This window comes from Lampetra planeri, chromosome 39 (assembly GCF_965212315.1).
Source record: "Lampetra planeri chromosome 39, kcLamPlan1.2.h2, whole genome shotgun sequence".
NCBI lineage: Eukaryota > Metazoa > Chordata > Hyperoartia > Petromyzontiformes > Petromyzontidae > Lampetra > Lampetra planeri.
In genome coordinates, this window is record NC_136145.1 from 6,443,046 (window position 1) to 6,463,508 (window position 20,463).

Here is a 20,463-nt window from a genome sequence, read left to right on the forward strand (position 1 = left end):
TGCTAATCGGAGGTGCGGTTGAAGGTCAACAAACTAAACACAAAAATATCAGTTCTCAACAAATGACTTTGTCAATGTAGATGATTAAAAAGTGCAGAGATCCCAGCGGCTTCCTAACATCGGACGGAAGAACGTTCCAGACGGCCGCCGAAGCGCATCTAAAAGCGCCACGGCGACGATGCGGTGACCGCCGCCTTTGTTCGATGGCTGAGCCAGGAGCCGCTGCTTACGAGGATGACCACCGAAGTTCGCGTGATGACGGCCCATATTACTGGGTGGACAGAGACGCGGCGGGGGACGTTTTGAAGACCCGTGCATTGTTTTTTACTGCCGTGCAAGAAGATTCAATGGGCGGCCCCCAGTGTACTACCCACGACACTACGGTAGCTGTCCTTGCGCGTGTTTGCGTTGTTTTATATCCCCGTGCGGTCCACGTTCACAGTGAACACGCCTGCGACCCAGCAATTCCAGAAGCAGGCTTGGCATTTCTTGCCACCACTACCCAACGTAGGCGGGAGGGGGGGTGCCGATCATCTTGACTGCTCACCACCAGCAGTGCTGCCACGGTGGTGAAAATAGTCACCACGCTGGACTTGCAACCCAGAGGTCGCCGGTTCGATCTCCCCGCCTCGTGGCAGAAGCGATGAAATCACCGCAAAAGAAGTTGCTCGATGGATTGCAGCACCGTGAGAGATGGACAGATGGATTAGGTAGATCTATCTATGGTAGATTAGTAGCTATATTTGTGGTTAGCGCGACACACTATGAACCTGGCAAGCTGAGTTCGATTCCTGGCCTACGGCGAACATCAGTCGTGGGTGATATCCGAACCATGCATTGACCAACGCTGTGCAGTATGCTGAGAAGAAAATCCCCGTAATCGACACGCCTTGGAAGTGTCTTCGTCGAGCAGTGGATAGATCGTGGCGGGTGATGTCGGCGGCGATGGGCGTCTAACTCCGACAGGCATGCACCACTGCTCGTAATACCAACAACAGAGAGGGCCTTTTTGTGGCTGCCTGCACCTATAAAAGTCTGGCTCAAGCTCCCTTCGTCTTTCCCACCCCCCGCCCTCCTCTGTCTCGCAGTGTACCGCACGTATTTTCCTACAGCTTCTCCAGCAGCTGAAACCGAAGATTACTTAAACAGACGCCGCCGTTCCCCCTGGGGGGAATCGGTGAAATTAATTCGTGCCCTGTGCACATACTTTATCCCCCCCCCCCACCAACGTACCCCGTCCACTTGCGTTCATTTCAACCAAGCATGGAAACGCTCTTTGAACCGCAACCCCACTGCTATTGGGTGAGCAAAATTTGCAGTGGTGGGAGTGGGGGGGGGAATCTGAAAAGAGGTGGCGGTGGATGGGGGGAGGGGGCCTTTAGCGGACACCATAAAAGCATCTGTCCCAGCGCCGGACCGCTCCGTTACTCCGCCAGTCGTCGTTGTCGGTGATGGTCGCGCCACTTTTCAGCTCTTTGACTGCGCACAGGACGATCTTTCAGTCGCCGTGGGGCTTCTACCCCCCCACCCCCCCCAGGTTACTTTATTTTTGTGTAACGACCAGGCAACCCCCCCCCCTCCTATCCATAGTACCAATCTTAAAGTGAATTCCATCAAGTGTTTTTTTTTCAGCCCCCTTTCCTTAACACAAAAAGGATTATAGCCTTCAAATCGTTTACGCACACACATACATATAGTATCTATCTATTTATCGATCATTGAACCGATCACAGCAACGATCCATCGGACCAGATCCGTCGCACTCCATCTGAAAAGAAAAGAGGAGAGAAGAAGGAGACCCCCCCGAGCAGAATGGGGCCACCGGCGTGGCCAGCGGTGGCGGCACTTTCGCTGCTCTGCGTGCTGGCTGGGGCCACGTCCAAGCAGTCAGGTACGGAGGGGCGGTGACGGAGGTGGCGGTGGTGGTGGCGGTGGTGGTGGCGGTGGTGTTGGTGGCGGTGGTGGTGGCGGTGGTGTTGGTGGCGGTGGTGTTGGTGGCGGTGGTGGTGGCGGTGGTGTTGGTGGCGGTGGTGGTGGCGGCGGTGGTGGCGGTGGTGGTGTTGGTGGTGGTGGCGGTGGTGGTAGCGGCGGTGGTGGTAGCGGCGGTGGTGGAGGTGGCGGCGGTGGCGGCGATGGTGGTGGCGGTGGTGGTGGCGGCGGTGGTGGTAGTGGCGGTAGTGGTGGCGATGATGGTGGTGGCGGCGGCGGTGGTGGCGGTGGTGGTGGTGGTGGCGGTGGTGGTGGTGGCGGTGGTGGTGGTGGTGGCGGTGGCGGTGGTGGCGGTGGTGGCGGCGGTGGCGGTGGTGGTGGTGGCGGTGGTGGTGGCGGTGGTGGCGGTGGTGGCGGTGGTGGTGGTGGTGGTGGCGGTTGCGAGCACGGCTCACGAGGCCGCGGTGCCCAGCGGCCCTTGCACGCAAAGCCTCGCGATTAGCACGGTTGGGCTACGCACGACGCGAAATAAATTCGACACACGTACACGTGCACGCGCGCGTACACGCACACGCGCGCGCACGTACACACGTGCAGCCTCCGGTTTAACGCGGGGAAGTTACCCGAACCCGAGGAAGCGAACTTTACCGGCACGGGCGAGCGTTTTGGCCATTCGCGTCGGGTGCTTACAAAATCCACAAATACCACCCCCCCCCTCCTCGATGCGCTCCTATCCATTTTTATTTTCCGCGTACTAAGTTCCGTTGTGTTCACCTGGGGTCGGGACCCATTTTGAGCTAATGATGAGCTCCGTTTGTAACGGTGACCCCCGGGGAGAGGTGCGGGGAGGAGGGGTAACAGGAGGGAGGATGCAGGAAAGTGGAACGTTGAGAGTCCAGAAAATACAACGGCGGCGAGGAGAATTGTGAAAAGGAAAATCCACCACGACCACCACCACCACCGCAGCAACAGCACCTGGGGACTGACGAATGTTGGTGCTGTACTCGGCGATGCGCGCTTCGTTGCATTTTAACACGTTGGCTTTCGCGACCAATATTCGCCCGATAATGCTGGTTGATGTAATTACCAGCGAAACGTCGTACTACTCACATTGTAAACGTTGTGGAGTTACTCTCCAACACATCGGTGGGCTGAAGTAGTAAACTAATTGGCGATTTTTTTTCTTGTTTGCGTGACAAATCCCTTGCTAATTGGCTGTGTCGGGTGGTGGAGGGTTACGACACATTTATACGTGCGCTTTGTTGCACACACATGCACACACACACGCGCACACAAAGATAAAGATCCCCCGTATAGCCTTAACAGACTGTAGGGGCAAGTGCTGTTAGCGAGCACCTATGAAGGCCAGAACGGTACACGAGGGGGTGAGTGGCCAGCACCACGCCAGACCGCCTCTGTCTTCCCAGTGGCGATGTTTACACACCGCACTAGGTACTCATTTCAGGCTGAGTCGACCTAGGGGATGCCCAGGACCGGTTCAGATAATCGTCACTGGTGTTGGCCGTGAGCGGGAATCGAACCCGGGTCACCAGGTTCATAGCGCAGCGCGCTAACCGCTACACTACCGCTCCCCACATGCACACGCACACACACGCACACACACACACACATGCGCGCACACACACGCTCACGCACACACACACGCACACACACACGCGCACACACGCACACACGCACGCACGCACACACACGCCCACATACGCACGCACGCATACACGCACACACACACGCACACACACACACGCGCACACACACGCACACACACGCGCACACACGCACGCACACACACACGCACACACACGCACATACACACACACGCGCACACACGCACGCACACACACGCACACACATGCACACACACACGCGCATGCGCACACACACACGCACACACACACACGCGCACACACGCACACACACGCACACACACACGCACACACACACACGCGCACACACACACGCACACACATGCGCACACGCACACACACACACGCGCGCACACACGCACACACACACACGCACACACACGCACACACACACGCACGCACACACACACGCGCGCGCGCACACACAGACACGCACACACGCGCACACGCACGCACACACACGCAAGTGCACACGCACCCACACGCGCGCGCGTGCCAAATCCGCTCCTGCGCGCCGCTCTTCCCCCGCGCAAGTGAAGGTAGTGGGTTTGTTGTTTTGTCTTACCATTCTCGTCAGCGTAGAGGCTATATCGCCTACTCTTAAACACTAAGCCAGATGTCTTCGAAGAGGTAGGAGTATACCCACGCTTGACCCCACTCTACACGACTTTGCGATCAACGAACTCCATAATTTTTCGATTTAAAGCTTTCATGACTGCAGGGATTCATCTTCTTGGTTCTTTCGGTAAAGTCACGTAGAAGGGAACCCATTTATCTTGGTGGGTGGACTGAGACCGAAGGATTGAAGAAGCTTGTCTCTCGTTTCAACTGGTGCGACGGGAGATGGAGCCGGCAACCTCTGGTCCAGTGTGGTAACCATTCAGAAGTTCCCAAGGGTATTTCCCTCCGAGTAAAGCCCGTTCAGCTAAGGAGCTCTATTTACACGCTTTCATTTAACTCACTCTGTTGTTGTCGTTGTATCCTCAAATCTTGTAACTCAATTTGAACCCACTTCCCAATGTGGTATCGACTGCAAACGTGGTATACTTATGTCATACTGATGACAATACTACATTCTATCATTAAAAATAAAATAAAAATATTTTAAACATAATTTTGTATATGTTATGTTTCGGTTTGGGTCTAATTGTCCACGGTCCCTTACGTTATGGCAAGCTTCGGGGCCACTTCCTGGAGTTGTGGAGTTCTGCCATGACTATAGTACATTTCATAAAGTCATAAAAACGTGTTAAAAAAGTTTTTTTTTTTAAATAATACTTATTCAAAGGCAACTCGACCCGGCAGACATCAAAGCATTCCACATTCACAGATTACACCAACAAAAATTGCTTAATCATAGCAATTGCTGTAAAATTACATTCTCGCTTAAGCTTTTGTGACTTTAATAGCGTCAGTTTAAACGAGGACAGAGATGATTCCAGTACAGCACCGCTGCCATAGTAATGTGGAATTTGCACAGTTGGTTCGGGGCCACCAGTAGATGTGATCGCCACCACGGAAAAATCAACAGAGACGCGTCGCCGAGGCGATCGAACACTGAATATTGGCAATGTAGACGGCGGATTCGTTTTGCCAAAGCAATATTCACCGTTGCCTGAATTGGGCCCTTTTGAGTTTGTTGTGTTGATTTTCTCATGCAGACATCTGTTGCCATAGTTACATTAGAAAATAGTATTTTTTATGCGTATGTTTAATTAAGTTTATATTTGGACGGTGCTGTGGTGACGTGGATGGCACACTGAGGCTTGCAATCCAGAGGTCACCGATTCAATCTCCCGGCGCGGGGCATTTTAAACGACGATGCAAATTTCTTTCAACTCCTCCTGCCTCGGTCCACAAAGCAGTTAATATAAAACTATCTTTACTACCCGGCTTCGCATGGGACTTGGATTCACCACGCCCGGCCGCCTTTGTCTCCCCAGTGCCGATGTTCACACACCACACCAATTACTCGTTTGAGGCTGAGTCGACCTAGGGGAGGCCCAGGAGCGGTTAAAATAATCGTCTCGGGTAGTGGCCGTGAGCGGGAATCGAATTCGGGTCGCCGGGTTCGTAGCGCAGCGCCCTAACCACTACACTACAATGCGTTACACTTCCACATGCGCGGGTCACGTGACAGATTTGAACCCCCCCCCCCCCCCCAATAAAAAAACACAACATTTTATTTTAATAATTTTTGCATGGTGTACAGTCTGGAAAGTACCCACATGGCAAATTTCAAGTTTGTTGCATGTCGGGAAGTACGCTAAACATTTTGAACAGACACACATAATCACAACTTTGCCTTTTATATATATGGAGATGGGACGACGAGTGTGGCGGTGTAAAGCTGTGGGTACTCCGACCTCCTCCACGACGTCTGGTAAGCGAGCGAGTCGGCCAAATCACCCGCTGGAGGGGGCCTCTCCAGAGCTCCCTCGAGTGGAGGCCTCTTCAAGGAGCGGTACTGTCATAGAGAAATGTCAGGGCTGCAACATTTCCTGCAACTCCCTTCCCGTGCGTGTGGAGGCGGTGCCATACCCTGGTTCGCCGGGAGATGGCAGTACAGCGAGCGTATGGACTCCACCTGTTCCATCCGTGTGGGATAGAGTGTTTCCTCCTCGCACACGCTCCGGTTTCCTGCCACACGTAATTGGCTGATAGCACCTTAATATGTAGAGTACCGCAGATCTTGGACAATTGCTCACCGTGTAGCTGCTGCTTTGTCTGCGATTCCTCCTCTTGCTTCTGAGTCGTTCTCTGTCTTTGTTGATGTTTTGCCGCCTTGCCCAAGCTTGCATTTTAGTGTTGCAAAATCGACAGGAATTTACGTACTTATGATATTTGAACTCATATACTTTATTTATATTTATTTTTCGTCACCTGCTTACCTTTTCTCCATTTAGCACTCCTATCGATGTTGTTGTTATTGTTGTATCATTTGTAGTTGCAACTTGCTGACCCGTCCCGATTGGACATCTTTGAGAAGGACAAAATAGCTTCATAGCTCATCGGACTCCTTCGGTCGAAAGAAATCATTGCGATGAAGACTCTCACACTTGTCCATGAGAGCGAGCGAGCGAAAGGCGCCGACTCGCTCGCACCTCCGATTAGCGCGGTTTAGCTTATGTACAGTGCCAAAGAAGTTCAGCTTACTTACGTACGTACACACACACAACGGCGTGCGGCGACGACGCCGACAGCTGATGCCTGCACGAGTAACGATATTGTCGAGCGTCACGCGTGTGCGCATGGGTGTCGCACGTGGCCATTGCAGTCTCCTTATGTCGTATGGTATTTGTTTCTTAATGATCGTCATAAATGAATGCAAAGGCTCCTCATCCAGTCCAACGATGCGGTTGACGCGGTGTGGAGTTCAGCAATACCGCCAGGATGTGCATGGATGGAGCATTCGTCGGCAATGTGCTCGACGGTTTGGACTTCTCCACAGCCGCAGTTGGGCGATTCTTTGATCTTCCATCTATGGAACGTGCACGCGCATCCGCCGTGCCGCGTTCGAGCGCGGTTCAGCGCGGCCCACAGTCATCGCGGAAGAGAGAATCCCAAAACTTCCGTCGTCGGATCGCGAGTGACGTTTTTTGTTTTTGCCACGTCGCAGTGCTGGACGTGTTCTCCCTGGCCGACGGCAAGGCGGGCGAGGTGGCGGCCGACACGTTCCTGCGGGAGATGCGAGCGAAGGACGACGTCTACCTCCTCACCAACCTCAAGCTGTGGACGGCCACCAACGGCATGCTGGTGAGCGTCACGGGCAAGGACAACGCCAAGCTGCTCGAGGTCGTCCTCCTGGGCAAGGGCAACAAGGGTGAGGTCGTCGCACAGTTCGCGGTCACGGACGCGGTAGAAAGAACCTCCTACCGCCCCCCCCCCCCTGCCGCCAACCCACCCACGTAATTGTCTTTGGGGGCCGTCCATAAATGACGTCACGCACCTGGGGGGGGGGGTCAGACATTTGTGACGATGTGTGACGAAGGGGGGGGGGGTGGTTTGAGAAATGTGACGTCACATCAAAATGCGCAACTTTAAATAAATATAGGCAACACGTTCTACTTAATTAAATAGACTTTTAATACATGTTTCCTCCTACAACATCATAGTGCAGCGCCACATTAAATACGCACTACAATGACACTAGTTCAAAGCGATTTGAAGCATGTTTTATATATTTTTGGGGGGGGGCAGAGTTTTGTGACGTCATATTTGAGGGGGCGGTCTGACTTTTTGTGACGTCGTGTGATTAGGGGGGGGGTCAAAAATCGTCCAAAATCGCGTGACGTCATTTATGGATGGCCCCTTGCCCCACACCTCCAATTAATCGATTAATTGGAGGTGCGGGGGGAGGGGGACAACAAACTGAACACAAGAAAGCAGATCTGGAGTAATGAGCGCTCAATCTAGATGATTTAAAACGTTGCATTTCTCCCAATGGCTTCCCAATATCAAATAGAAGAGCGTTCCAGACGGCCGCAGAAGTGCACCTGAAAGATTTATTCTGTGTTTAGTTTGTTATCCTTCCCCACACCTACATACATACATACGTACATACCCACCCGTCTTATCCGCGGTGATTTGGGGGGGGTGGAGGGGGGACTCAATATCGCGGATCCTGTTATTCGCGAATTGTCCATCTTGCCCACTGGAAAAATGTCAGAGTTATGCATTGTTGGTAAAATATCAGATAGCTGGAAGCAATAAGGCCCGTGGATAAGAGTTTTTGCAGAGCCCACAGTCATCGCGGATAATAGGAGTCGCTGCTAATAGGGCCACGGATAAGGGTTTTCCTGCAATCTCTATCTGTTCCATCTTAATGGGATGTAGTATTGCCCCCCCCCCCCACACACGCATCTGCTTTCTGTGGGTGCTCCGCTTTTGCCCGACACGTATAAACACTCATTAACCAGATGAAAACCTCCTGTTGGCGCTGGCTCGCCGCCCGGCTGCCTTCCCCGCTTGCCTGTGGTGCCTCTGGGCATTACACATTGCAAAGCCTTGAGTGAGATGCAATCTGCATGAATGATGCTATACGGCAGTGTTCTTCTGGAGCCAATGGCGACCCTGGTGGCCTTTAGTGCGGCCCTTGACGTGCAGCCCCCCGACAATACACAAAGAGTGAAGAGAACACACATCATCATCGTCGTCATCGTGCTGCTGTCAAACCCATTGTGTGGCGGTCCGCACACTGACGATGTCTTATCGGCGAAAGTAACATTCCTCCCACCTCTGAACATCGAAGACCACAGCGCTATGCTGTATACGACTACAACATTCGTATCAAATGGCCCACGCTTTGGGGTTCGTATCGAATCTTGACGCTCCCATCCCTCTGTCGGTCTGTCCGTCCGCGTGTCCATGGGGGCCCCACCCTGGCAGTCCTCATGCGCTACATCAAGGCGGACCGGAGGCAGCACCTGGTGACTCTGAACAACGCGGCGCTGAGCGACGGCAAGACGCACTCGGTGATGCTGCGGATGAGCGGCCTGCAGGGCGCCGCTGCCAACGTGCAGCTCTACGTGGACTGCGCCCTCGTCGACTCGGCCAAGGAGGTGCCGCCGCCCCTGGCCGGCCTGACCTTCGAGACGGGCAGCGCCGAGATGCGCACGGGCCAGCGGACCCTCTTCCGCACCCAGGTGAGTTAGGCGGCGTCGGTGTTTTGGGGCGGGAAGGGAGGTGGCGCGGGTTGTTCGTGGCGTGAGGTGGAGCCGGGTGGGCCAGAGGCCGGTGGCCGAAGCCCCCTTTTTTGGGGTGATGTTCACGTTGAATTTTGGTTGACCTTTGGTGCTCAGATGACTCCCACTCCAGGGGCCGCACCCCTTCGCATCGCAGCAGCGGTCGGCGTCGGCATCGGCCATTGTCGGGAACGTTCTGTAAAGCTCACGAAGCATCAACGTTAGTGGCTGCGTGATGGCCTTTTGGGTTGCTATAGGGGTGGCGCGGAAACCAAAACGTGCAGCACTTTATCCGAGGCCCACCGTGAAGACCGCGCCTGTGCCTTGCCCAATGTGCCTGCCACCCCCCCCCCCCTCCCGAGCTGGCTGAAGGTACGTGGGCCTCGTGCGTCGGGGATTGTACGATTGTATTTTCGTAAACACGACATATAACAACGATAACAACAACAGCGACATCCTTCGCGATCATTCAGCTCTTTGTGCACGACCTGGACGTGGTCGTCGTACGGTCGCTTATGTCGCCTCAGCATTTTAGAGGCGGAGGTGGGACGGCGATGAATGAGTTGACGGTCAAAGACCCGAAGCTGTGTCCATCTTGTTGTTGTCGTACGGCTGCTGATGTAGACGCAGAGCAACGACTACAATTTCACATTGAGGTCGGTCACGCCAGCATGACAACCGAGTCAGGAGCAGTAGCGGAGTAGCGCATCATCGACATCATCATCATCATCATTGTCGTCACTTTGATGTCGCCTTCGTAATTTGTGGATCTGGGCATTGCGTCGTTTCACGTCGTCACGGTCTGTTCTGGATGACCGCAGTCGCACCACTACCACTGGAAAGTTTTTTAATTTTCCATTTGTGCATCATCAGGTATCCGCATCTACTTCCATGGTCCGTGTAGTGGATGATGCGGCTTGGGGTAGACTGTGAGCTTCGTGGAAGATCAAACCCAGGGGGGATCTCCTGCGTTGGGTCTTTCACAACGAGGCGGTGTTTGCGAGTTTTTTTTAACTCCATTCAGCTTTCCAAGCTTCGTCGGGGATTGATCTCGAAATTGTTTTAAGGTTTTGGGCAAGGGTCCAAAAGGGTCCTGGCGTGACTTCCAGCGACCACGAGGTCCTGATGAATGGGAAAGGCGACTGTTGTCACCTCGAGGGGTTGCAGCGTCGCAGTGAATGGGTGGGTGGGTGGGGCTTAGAGAGATTTGAGTGACGACGGCACGGGCAGCCAGAGTGTTGGGGTCGACTCGAGCGTTGTGTCCGTACTTAAACGCCAGGGCACAGCGTCCGCTCCTGCTTAGCCACCCGACCTGGCCACACCGCTTCCACAGCCACCATGGGTGGCCCTCGCGAGGAGGGAGGGTTCGACGTCCAGGCCGATGCACACCTGTCCATTTGTGAATGGAAAATTAAAGACAAGCCACGGTATAGTGCTATTGTGGACGTGCAAGCCAGACTCTGAACAACACACTACACCCACAGAGATGCAAAGAGACTCGTATAGATACGTGGAGGCCCACAGAGATACATAGAGACAAGCTACAATGAAAACCACGTACCATATAGTCAACCAAAGCAGTGTGCGCTCCTGCAATAGAGGCATGGCAAAAGGACACGAACTCTCTCCCTAAGCCCTGTTGTGGCAAACAGACCTCTACATGGGCATTTAGGTCCTGCCATATGCCAGAATAGAATATCCGGGCTGGCGAGGTCTGTGATGTGGCGCTATCATGCCCGGCAGGCTGAATGAGTGGTATTTAAGCAGATCCTGTCATAGCTGTCAACCCCTTACCTTATTGCAGGCTAATTGAGACCTTATTAGTCACCCCGTGTCCCTTATAAGTCTCAACGTTCATCCTACAAAGTCCCATCTCAAGGGAGAAACACAAAGCAAAAAATCTATTATTTGCCCGTATTGAAACGGCTGTACGCCGTATGGACCTGAAAACTCAATTTCCCTGCACAGGAATACGGAGTAAACCGTGTGGGTTGACACGGTATGTGTCCTATGGTTAAGGAAGACGAAGAACAAAATTGTGGCTGTAGAGAAAGGCCTCTGGGCTTGTTCTGCTGCTGTTGTTGTTCTTGGTAACAGCAGTGCAGGAGTCATCCAACGCATCATAAAGTAAACGAATTCGACAACGCGAAGCTAACACAACGGTAAAATCTGTAGTGAAATAAGTAATATGATTTAACAAAAAAATTGCGAAGTCTAACCAAGTCAATAAAACTTGATTGTATACAGCACCATTCACACAAGGCCTCACACAGAAGTTTTCATAAAATAACCCCAACCCTCAACACACCCTTAAAAAATAAAACTGAATAAAACTACACGTAATGGGTGAAGGAAATGTAAGAGGCACATTAAATTGCTCTATTGTATTATTAGTACACTGACGTCATGCCTTGAAAGCTGTACACGGGCCCATTTTTTGTTATGTAAACTTGTTCCAGATATTGGTCCCACTTCTTTGATGTCAAACGTTTATACTCTCTGCTCCAGGAACTTTCCCGTTAAAAAGAAAATAGAACATCTCCCCTGAGATTGCTCTCAGTAACAAAGTACGCGTTACACAAGGGGAGCTATTCACAGCGACATGAGAAGATCCTTTGCTAAATATTGGTTCATCTTCTTGGTTCTTTCGGTAAAGTCAGCCTCCCACTGCTGCTGACAAAACGCAGCCACTTATCTCTGAATGGCAGCAATACGACATTATTCATTACCGGGAACTAAAAACATGTTTAGTTATTTTTTTTTACGCAGCTATGTTATTTTATCAGGGGCATTTAGATCATAGGGTTAGGGTAGTCCAATCGGGCAAGTTTACGAAACTTTTTAATGAAGTAGCATGAGTAAAATATGAATGAATGTTAGACACAAAATCTATAAACATTGTCATTATTTCTGAATCAACCTGCATTTGTATCATAGCCCCACGGATCGCCCGGAGGAACGTCGTAGACCACACTCTAAGAACTACAGTGTGCCGCGAATTGTCAACCAGGAGCAGTTTTAGAAAGTGATCTGGGATCTAAACGATGAGATAGGGATGCGGTCGAGAACACTTTGTAAAACTGAACTTGATCATGAAAAGCAACATAGCAATGTGCCTGAAGGAGAACAAACAATCAGTGTGGTATTATTGCCTGCTGTGATATCACACACGCGGACACCGATAATGGAAATACAGTATAATACAATTAGAAAAAGGTTAAAGGAAGTGTGCAGAGGTGCATGCTTTAAATTACACTGAGATGTAGGTTGAGAAACACGTGGGATGATGTCCGTGTACACGTAGGTACATGTACGAACGTGTATACTTATCTTTGAACGTGTACAGTTCGTACATGTACGTCATCGGAACGGAATTGAAAGAAAAAAAATAACTTTATCGGGTCAGAAGACGTACCGAGGCTCCTACAAGGAAATGTGGGAGGGCGTGTGGCACCGGTTTGGTGCCAGCTATCATAGAGTGTGGTCGTGCCCCTACAGTTGTCTACGGTGAGTACAATGTCTTTAAAAACAACGGTGCGATATCTCTCTAAATTAAATTAACGCTAACCGCTTGCACGTTCCGAGATTCAGAGGTGAACAAGACAACCCAGCCTGCAACTTGCAGACCTCTTGGAACGGGAAAGGGTTAAAAGGGTTGATGACTGGCTGTCACCGCTTAACCACCACCAGTCACCATCCCTTTAGGAGGGAGCATGTCTGGAAGATGGACCGTGGTAGATGGTGATGGCTTGGTGAGGCCTTCATCCAACAGTGGATAGGTCATGATTATTGATGATGTCGAGAACCCTCTAAGTCAAGTCTCTTTTGCAGGGAAAACGTGGAGCGCAGATGCAAAAAAAAGTATGTTACAAAAAATATATTTAATTCCAGAAAATGACCGCAACAAAATTGCAAATGTAATCAAAAGCAACACAGGAATTTGTCAGAACAAATGCCATTACCAAAATAATGCGTAATATTCGTAACATAATTTCGCTTACATGTATATGAGCGTTGTATTTTGAACATATATCTCAATAATAACTTGGAATTAAGTTGCGTACCTTTTTAAAATGCAATGTGTATGGAGCATCTGTTGTGTTTGTGAGCATGTTTGGTTTCGCAAAAATATTCACGTTTTTCTTAGCCAATGAAGGGAAAAATTTGTAAATGCATTTTCCCCAATTTTTTTTTATCACAATAGTACCGTTCGTATAATATCACGAGACGCAGTCTGCATTCGCATCTCTCAAAGAGCAGCGCCACCCTTCGTTTTAGAGAAGGGCCCACGGAAGCGGGTATCACAGAGCTACCACTGAGATCGCTTCGAGTGACCACACTAGGGCCGTGGCACTCTTCCACCAACCCGACCGTGCACAGCAGCGGTCGTCGCATAATGGTCAAATTGCCAGCTCAGCGAGGCTGTGATGCCCGAGCCAACTTGGCCACCGGATAAAAAAAAAACGTGAAATCTCCATACAGTCGTTAAATTTGAGCAAGGCCGCCGTCCGTACAAAAGTTTTCTGTCTCTTGTTGGGCGATCCGTTGGCGCCTCTCTGCGTCTCAAGGCTGTGGCTGCTCATCTATTAGCAGGGCTCGCTGAACGACCTGCGCTGGATTATGGGAGGATCCCTCGCCAAAGTGGGGCTCATGCAGGAGTGCGAGTTCCAGGACGATGACTCGGCACGCAACATCGGTAAGGAGCCCGCGATGACCCCACGTTGGCACGCGTGTACACGGGCGTATGATGACGACGACGATGATGATGTCGTCTCAAACGAACGACCACACCAATGTGTTGCCCGGTTGTACCGCGTGCTGTTCCGGCATGATGTCCGACATTTATGTTCCAACCTTCTGCGAGCTTCTTAAAGAAACCAAACGTTCAGGAACGTGCCAAACAACACGCGGTACCGACTGAATGCACATCGGAGCGACGAGGGCGAAACGGCGAAAGCCTACGCAGTGAACGATTTCACAGCCAATACTCTTGCTGATTATATTGATCAATTATGGCATAGCTATCGGGTGTCCAGGCTGTGGCAATTTCACCAGGGCCGCAGCGGCCAGAAGGGTCCCCAGTCACTGGGCTATGATGAGAGGGGGAACATTGCATAGGGGGCCCTAATTTCGTTCCTTGCACCAGGGCCCATACCAAACCACGCTACGCCACCGCATATACAGACCAGGCTATGCACGCATGAAGCACACACGTGTAAAACAATGAGACGCTCCTTAAAGTAAGACGCACACATCTGGTCATACACGCACGCGCAAAGACAAAGATCCCCCGTATAACCTTAACAGACTTTTGGAGGCAAGTGCTGTTAACGGGCACCCTATGAAGGCTGGCACGGCACACGACGTGGTGGCTAGGACTACATCGACACACACCGCGTGACAATAAAAGACACAGTTCGCAACCAGGTGAAAAGCACTAACAATCGAGCACATGCTGTGAAATGACAGAGCCTGAGTTAACCGTTTTCTGTTTGATCTTTTACAGTGAATGGAGACACTGGAGCCATGGGTAAGGGGTACTCTTTTTGCAACGTGTTCTTTATTTACTACAGCCTCATCATCACCAACCACCACGATCTGGCTTCAGGGCACTCCCTTGGTCGATCATCTCTCTTGAGTGCCCGTGGTAGTGCCGTCCGTCACAACGCAGCCACACACAACACCGATGAAAGCTGGAGGTGAACAAGCAGGGCCGGATTTACGGTTCTTGTAGGCCCTAGGCACTTCTGTTTCGTAGGCCTTCAACGGTAACTTTCTACAGTTGCTGCTGCTGCCCCACGTTAGCACCGCCGCGGTCATTCCACTTGTTTCACGCGGCACTTTGTCCAACCGCTGGACAGATGACCTTACTGATACGTTCATTATTTAGTCTGTGACCTCATTGATGGAAGCGTGCCCTCTGCCGCAGATTTAATAATCAACCCTGTGCCTACCGTTGCTATATAAATATATTTATTCAAGAAGATATCTTGGTTACATTTTTTAAATCATATGTCCACGCTCAACTAACGTTGGCTGTAATTGGCCACGGTCCCTTACGTTATGGCAAGCTTCGGGGCCACTTCCTGGAGATAAGGAGTTCTGCCATTACTAGTACATTTAATAAAAGCGTTTTTAAAAAAAGTTTTTTTTTATATTACTTATTAAATGGAGGCCACGGATTGTGCCACGGAGCTTTTAGCGGTAAACAAGGTACCGTATTTACCGGGTAATACTTTGCGCTACCTTTACCCTACTGGGTAATTCTTCCGAGCGACCTTTACCCTACCCTTTACCTTACCCCTTGGCATGTCGACACCTTTTACCTTTACCCTTTTACCCGGTAAAAACGGTAAATTATCTTCCCTTAAATTTTGATTTAAAGCTTTCGTGACTGCAGGGATTCATATTCTTGGTTCTTTCGGTAAAGTCACGTAGAAGGGAACTAATAAAATAATATAAATATAAAACAATAAAAATTCTCACGACGTTTCGACTGCAACACAAGCAATCATCATCAGGTGTGAAATCCACAGCAAGAAAATGACCTTGCCGAGGCCTAGTCGAGTGCCAGCCAGGTGACTTTTCGCCAACCTGCCCCCTCCCACCTTGCAGGAGACGTGTCCCGGCTGATGTTGCAGCAGATGACGCTGTTCACCGACGTCTTGAGAGAGCTCAGGGATGACATCCGGCAGCAGGTAAGCACCACGCGCGCGCATCATTTATCCACCTGTTTATCCATAGCCTCTCTTTAGTTATGAACGCACCACCGCCGAGGAAAGGCCTCATCCCCCCCCCCCTCCCCAATCTCTTCCACTCATCATGGTCTCTTGCCACCTCCATCCAATGCGCTCCTCCAAAATCGTGTACCGCATGTACGCGCGTCTGTTGAATTTCTTTCGCACAGCACGTAGCCGACCGTGCTCTTCGGAGGTGCGGGGAAGGACGCCAACACCAAACAACCTCGTTTCGCCGGCTCATTTTCTTCCTCTCTTTCTCTTCCCTCCATCGACCTCCATTCTGCTTGTTAATCTCGCCCGAATGTCATCTGACGTTCGAGCGAGATGCCCTGCCCAGCTCCGTCAAGAATTCTTATTACACTTTGTGAAATCGCATCTGTTGTCCCTGGCTTTCATTCTGAAAGTATTACTTTGTATCGGTGCCCCTGCTCATATGTTCAAAATCCTCCTTTCTAATGCTCTTTGACGAACTTCTGACATTATTACTTCTTCTTTATTTAGGGGCCAGGTTGTATGGCACCGTAGGCCATTACTGGTCAGACACAATATTCTATCCGTGTCCTTTTCTAACACTGGGAGTTATAAAGGCACTGCTGAATGCTCGAGCGATGTCCCAGTCAAACAGCCTGGGGTACATATCCACATGATTTGAGCTGTTCGTTTCTTGCATACAAATGATTTTTTGTGTTATTTTACCTGTTACTGTCACGTGACAAACATCAGTACTAGAGAAACTCGAGTACTTCCCATACACACACACACACACACGTGTCTGTCTTGTATGTGTGTGTATATGGACAGCAGTTATGGGGGGGCGGCAATATAGTTAGTGTGCTGCGCAACGAACCCGGCGATCCGGGTTCGATTCCCGCTCACGACCAATAACAAGGGCGAATGTTCGAACCGGTCCTAAACCTCCCCCAATGTCGACTCATCCTCAAATGAGACGCTGGTGCAGTTTATAAACATCAACATTGTGGAGACAAAAGCTGCTGGGCATGGCGTTGGCCACCCACCCCCTCGTGTGCTGAGCCCTGCCTTCTTAGGTGTTCGCTAACCACACCTGACCCAACAATCTGTTAAAGGCTATCCAAGGGATCTTTGTATTTGTTTGTGGAATAATGGCGCAGCGGTTAGCCCAGTGCACTATGAACCGTTGTGTTATAGAACTGGGAGAGATGATGACAGCTTGGAATGATAATGGCTGACGATGATGATGATGATGATGTTGACCCAGGCATATTTTATATTCATGATTTTGTACGCTCTCTTTTCAGGTGAAAGAAACATCGATGCTCCGAAACGCGGTTCTGGAGTGCCAAGCCTGTGGTACGAGCGTGTCTGTATAAACATCCCCCCTTGCGCCGTGGCGAGATTAGCTAAAGACAAAGCCACAGAGGCTCCCCCCCGCTCAACCGAGCTCCAAGGCGGCGTTCATCACCGTTGGTGGCCCTTGAGCCAGCGGTGGAAATTTTCACATCACTAGGGCAGGAACCAGCCTCCTCCCGCTTGTGGGGCAGGTGGACAGAGCCGATGCATCAATGTGTTCAGCCCCCAATTGGAGAGCGTCAATAACAAAACACACGCGAAAAGGGGTGAACTAAACTTGGGGCACGCGTGGCATCACTGCCGTTGCTGGATCGTCTCGATCGAGAGTTGTCGTGCCACAATCGGGAGATCCGAATGGATACTACGTCTCGTGATACGATACTAACAAATACGATTGCGATAACATTTGGGAAAAATACATTGCAAAGTATTTCTTCCTTGATCGGCTGATAAAAACGTGCACATTTAAAAAACCAAACATGCTCACAAACACGGCAGGTGTTCCATAGACATTGCATTTGAAAAGGGATGCAACTCAATGCCAACTTATCAGACGGACAGGGCAGACAGGGCTATGGCATAATAGCCCTGTAACACAACAGCTCACGTTGCATTATAGCCCCTCTCTTGGAAAGCGTTAAAAGGGCGGCCTGCGTTTGGGCCACGCGGCGTCACACCGCTCCGGACGACTCCCCCCCCCCACCACCCCCCCCCCCCCCCCCCAGGCTTTGACGACGGCCCCCGCGTGCTGCCCCCCAAGAAGCCGGGCTGCGACCCCAACCCGTGCTCCGTGGGCGTCGAGTGCAAGGAGACGGCCGAGGGGTTCGAGTGCGGCCAGTGCCCCGACGGCTTCATCGGCAACGGGACGCACTGCGACGACATCGACGAGGTGAGGCGGGGCTCGTGCCTGGGGGCCCACCGCAGTAGGAGGGCCCGGTGGGTCTGCACTCGCCGGATGAAGCGGACCTCCGCGGAGGTGGTCGCATCGAGCCTGGGTTCCGGGCCGCGATTACGCACACCGCCGTCGGGGAGTGTTCGCACTCGCACGGCCGGCTACACGTGGCGCGAGAAGAGGAATAGAGGAACGAGGCAATCGCGCGGAGAGGGCGGCCGGAGACGATGGGAGAGAGGAGGGAGACGACATCGGCGATGGGGTGGAGACCGAGAGAAGGGAAGAGAAGCGTGGCAACAGATTGAACTCAGAATCTTTTATTCACACTGGAGGAATTCGATGAGCTTTGAAGCTATTTTTCAGTAAGCGCACGTCAGAAAGTTATAAACGATGCAAAGTGTAGGAGGGGTAAGCAAATCGCTACAAACATTTATGGAATAGCATCGCGTATCCACATTCCTTATTCACTTGCATCGCAGTGACCCTGTGCGCTGCAGAGGCTCCACCTTTTAGGGCCCACAGGTGATGGTCTTTTCCACCGTCCCTAAAAGTCATCGGGGAAAGCGTTGGAAGCCTTGGAGACCCACAGGTTAAAAGCGTAGGTCCCGTGGCCCCACGCAAAATGGAAGGATGTCACGCACGAAAATTGCGTGACACGATATCCTGCGTCTTCCGAACGATGGCAGCAGCGGGATGAGATCACAGAGTTCAGAGGCCGCTACTTGGACACGAGTAACTGTGGAACGGAAAGAATGCAAGATAATGTGTGAGGCCTATGGGATTGCACATAGCAACATAGCCCCCGACTGCGAAACTACTGCAGATGGTGTGCAACGTAGGGCCTTCCTCCGTGATAGAATTGCGCTTCAAGAATAGCGCGAATACGAAATGTACCGTGTCATTTATTTTTATCGTGAGAGGTGGTGGTTGCTTGGGGGGGGGGGCGCATGATCCAGAGGTTTATTGACCGTGGCTGATAATGATCCATGTATGTATGTTGAACTTATTTCGCACTGTACGTAATCAACTGTGCTAATCGGAGGTGGCTTCCTAATATCGGAAGAGCATTCCAGACGGCCGCAGAAGCGCATCTAAAAGCGCGCAATGCGGTGACCGTCTTTGTTCAATGGCCAGTCAAAAGCTGCTGCTGCGTGGATGACCGGGAGTTGGCGTAATGATAGTTTGTGGTTCTTGACGAGATCAGAAAATAAATTGCGGTTCGTTTGTGGCGAGCACTTTGTGTGTACTGAGCGATGACGACGTTCGCGATAACATCCGTCGTCCGTGTCGACCCGCTGTGTGCGATGACCAGTGCAAGGTGTCGAACCCGTGCTTCCGAGGCTCCCGATGCCTCAACTCGGCGCCCGGCTTCATGTGCGAGCCATGCCCGCCCGGCTTCACGGGCGAACTCGTGCAGGGCATCGGCCTGCAGCAGGCCACCGCCAGGAAGCAGGTGAGCGGGGCGGCATCACCGCGGTTGTCGACCCCGGCCCGGGGTGGGGCCTGCGAGCTTTTTGGGGTCCCCAGTGCGCAGGCTGCGGTGTAGACACCGTGCAGGAGAAGCGTGGAATGCGAGCGGGGAACGTCAGCGCCACGTCACGGCGAGGAAACACACTCATAAGCAACGTGAAACACGTGCCTTACTATCATGAAACACGCCGGTACACAACATGAAACGAATGCCTTTTATGAGCTTTTAATTTAATTATATATATATATACGCAAAGCCACATGTACACCTGTTGGTGAGGCGTAATGGTTTAGCACACCGGACTTGCAATCCAGAAGTCGCCAGTCTGGTCTCCCAGGCGTTGCAGATGAAACAATGGAAGAGCAGGTTTCCCAAATCCCCCCAACCCTATCCTTGCCCATCCAGCAACAAAAACAGGTACAGCAGTCAACAACTAGATCACGTGTGGTGGGGTAAAGTGTGGGTACCGTACTCCCACCTCTTTTCGTTTTGTGTGTTTAGTTTGTTGTCCTGCCCCCCGCACCTCCGATTCGCACGGTTGGCTACGCACGGTACAGACATACATGAAGACGTCTGGCTAGCGTGGAAGAGTAGGCCAATGTACCCTCTAGTTGGGCCCTCAAGAGTCCCCCCCCCCACTTGGTGGAAGCCCTTACAGGCTGCGCCTTTTGACCTAATATCTGTGGACGTAATAGGGCAGCTTTGATAATAATTAGAGACCACATGGGCGCGCAGCTTGAGAAACGCGCTTCCA

General features: G+C 51.6%; 2 protein-coding genes across 3 annotated transcripts in view; one reads left to right on the forward strand and one right to left on the reverse strand.

Moving 5' to 3' along the window:
- The first annotated feature begins 1,426 nt into the window (after positions 1–1,426).
- LOC144731547 (cartilage oligomeric matrix protein-like) overlaps positions 1,427–20,463 on the forward strand; it is a 42,882-nt gene continuing 23,845 nt past the window's right edge. The window contains exons 1-10 of one of the 2 annotated variants that reach the window (XM_078612675.1): positions 1,427–1,891; positions 7,213–7,416; positions 8,982–9,238; positions 13,109–13,138; positions 13,868–13,973; positions 14,784–14,807; positions 15,893–15,975; positions 17,295–17,346; positions 18,072–18,235; positions 19,551–19,691. In XM_078612675.1, the coding sequence (XP_078468801.1) occupies positions 1,813–1,891; positions 7,213–7,416; positions 8,982–9,238; positions 13,109–13,138; positions 13,868–13,973; positions 14,784–14,807; positions 15,893–15,975; positions 17,295–17,346; positions 18,072–18,235; positions 19,551–19,691 (1,140 nt within the window). In that variant the 5' untranslated portion in view covers positions 1,427–1,812. The remainder of the gene's footprint in view (positions 1,892–7,212; positions 7,417–8,981; positions 9,239–13,108; positions 13,139–13,867; positions 13,974–14,783; positions 14,808–15,892; positions 15,976–17,294; positions 17,347–18,071; positions 18,236–19,550; positions 19,692–20,463) is intronic. The other variant, XM_078612676.1, reaches the window with a different exon arrangement.
- Positions 3,405–20,463, reverse strand: part of LOC144731553 (procathepsin L-like) — a 429,171-nt gene continuing 412,112 nt past the window's right edge. The window contains exon 8 of the mRNA XM_078612690.1: positions 3,405–3,506. Within this exon, the coding sequence (XP_078468816.1) occupies positions 3,500–3,506 (7 nt within the window). The 3' untranslated portion in view covers positions 3,405–3,499. The remainder of the gene's footprint in view (positions 3,507–20,463) is intronic.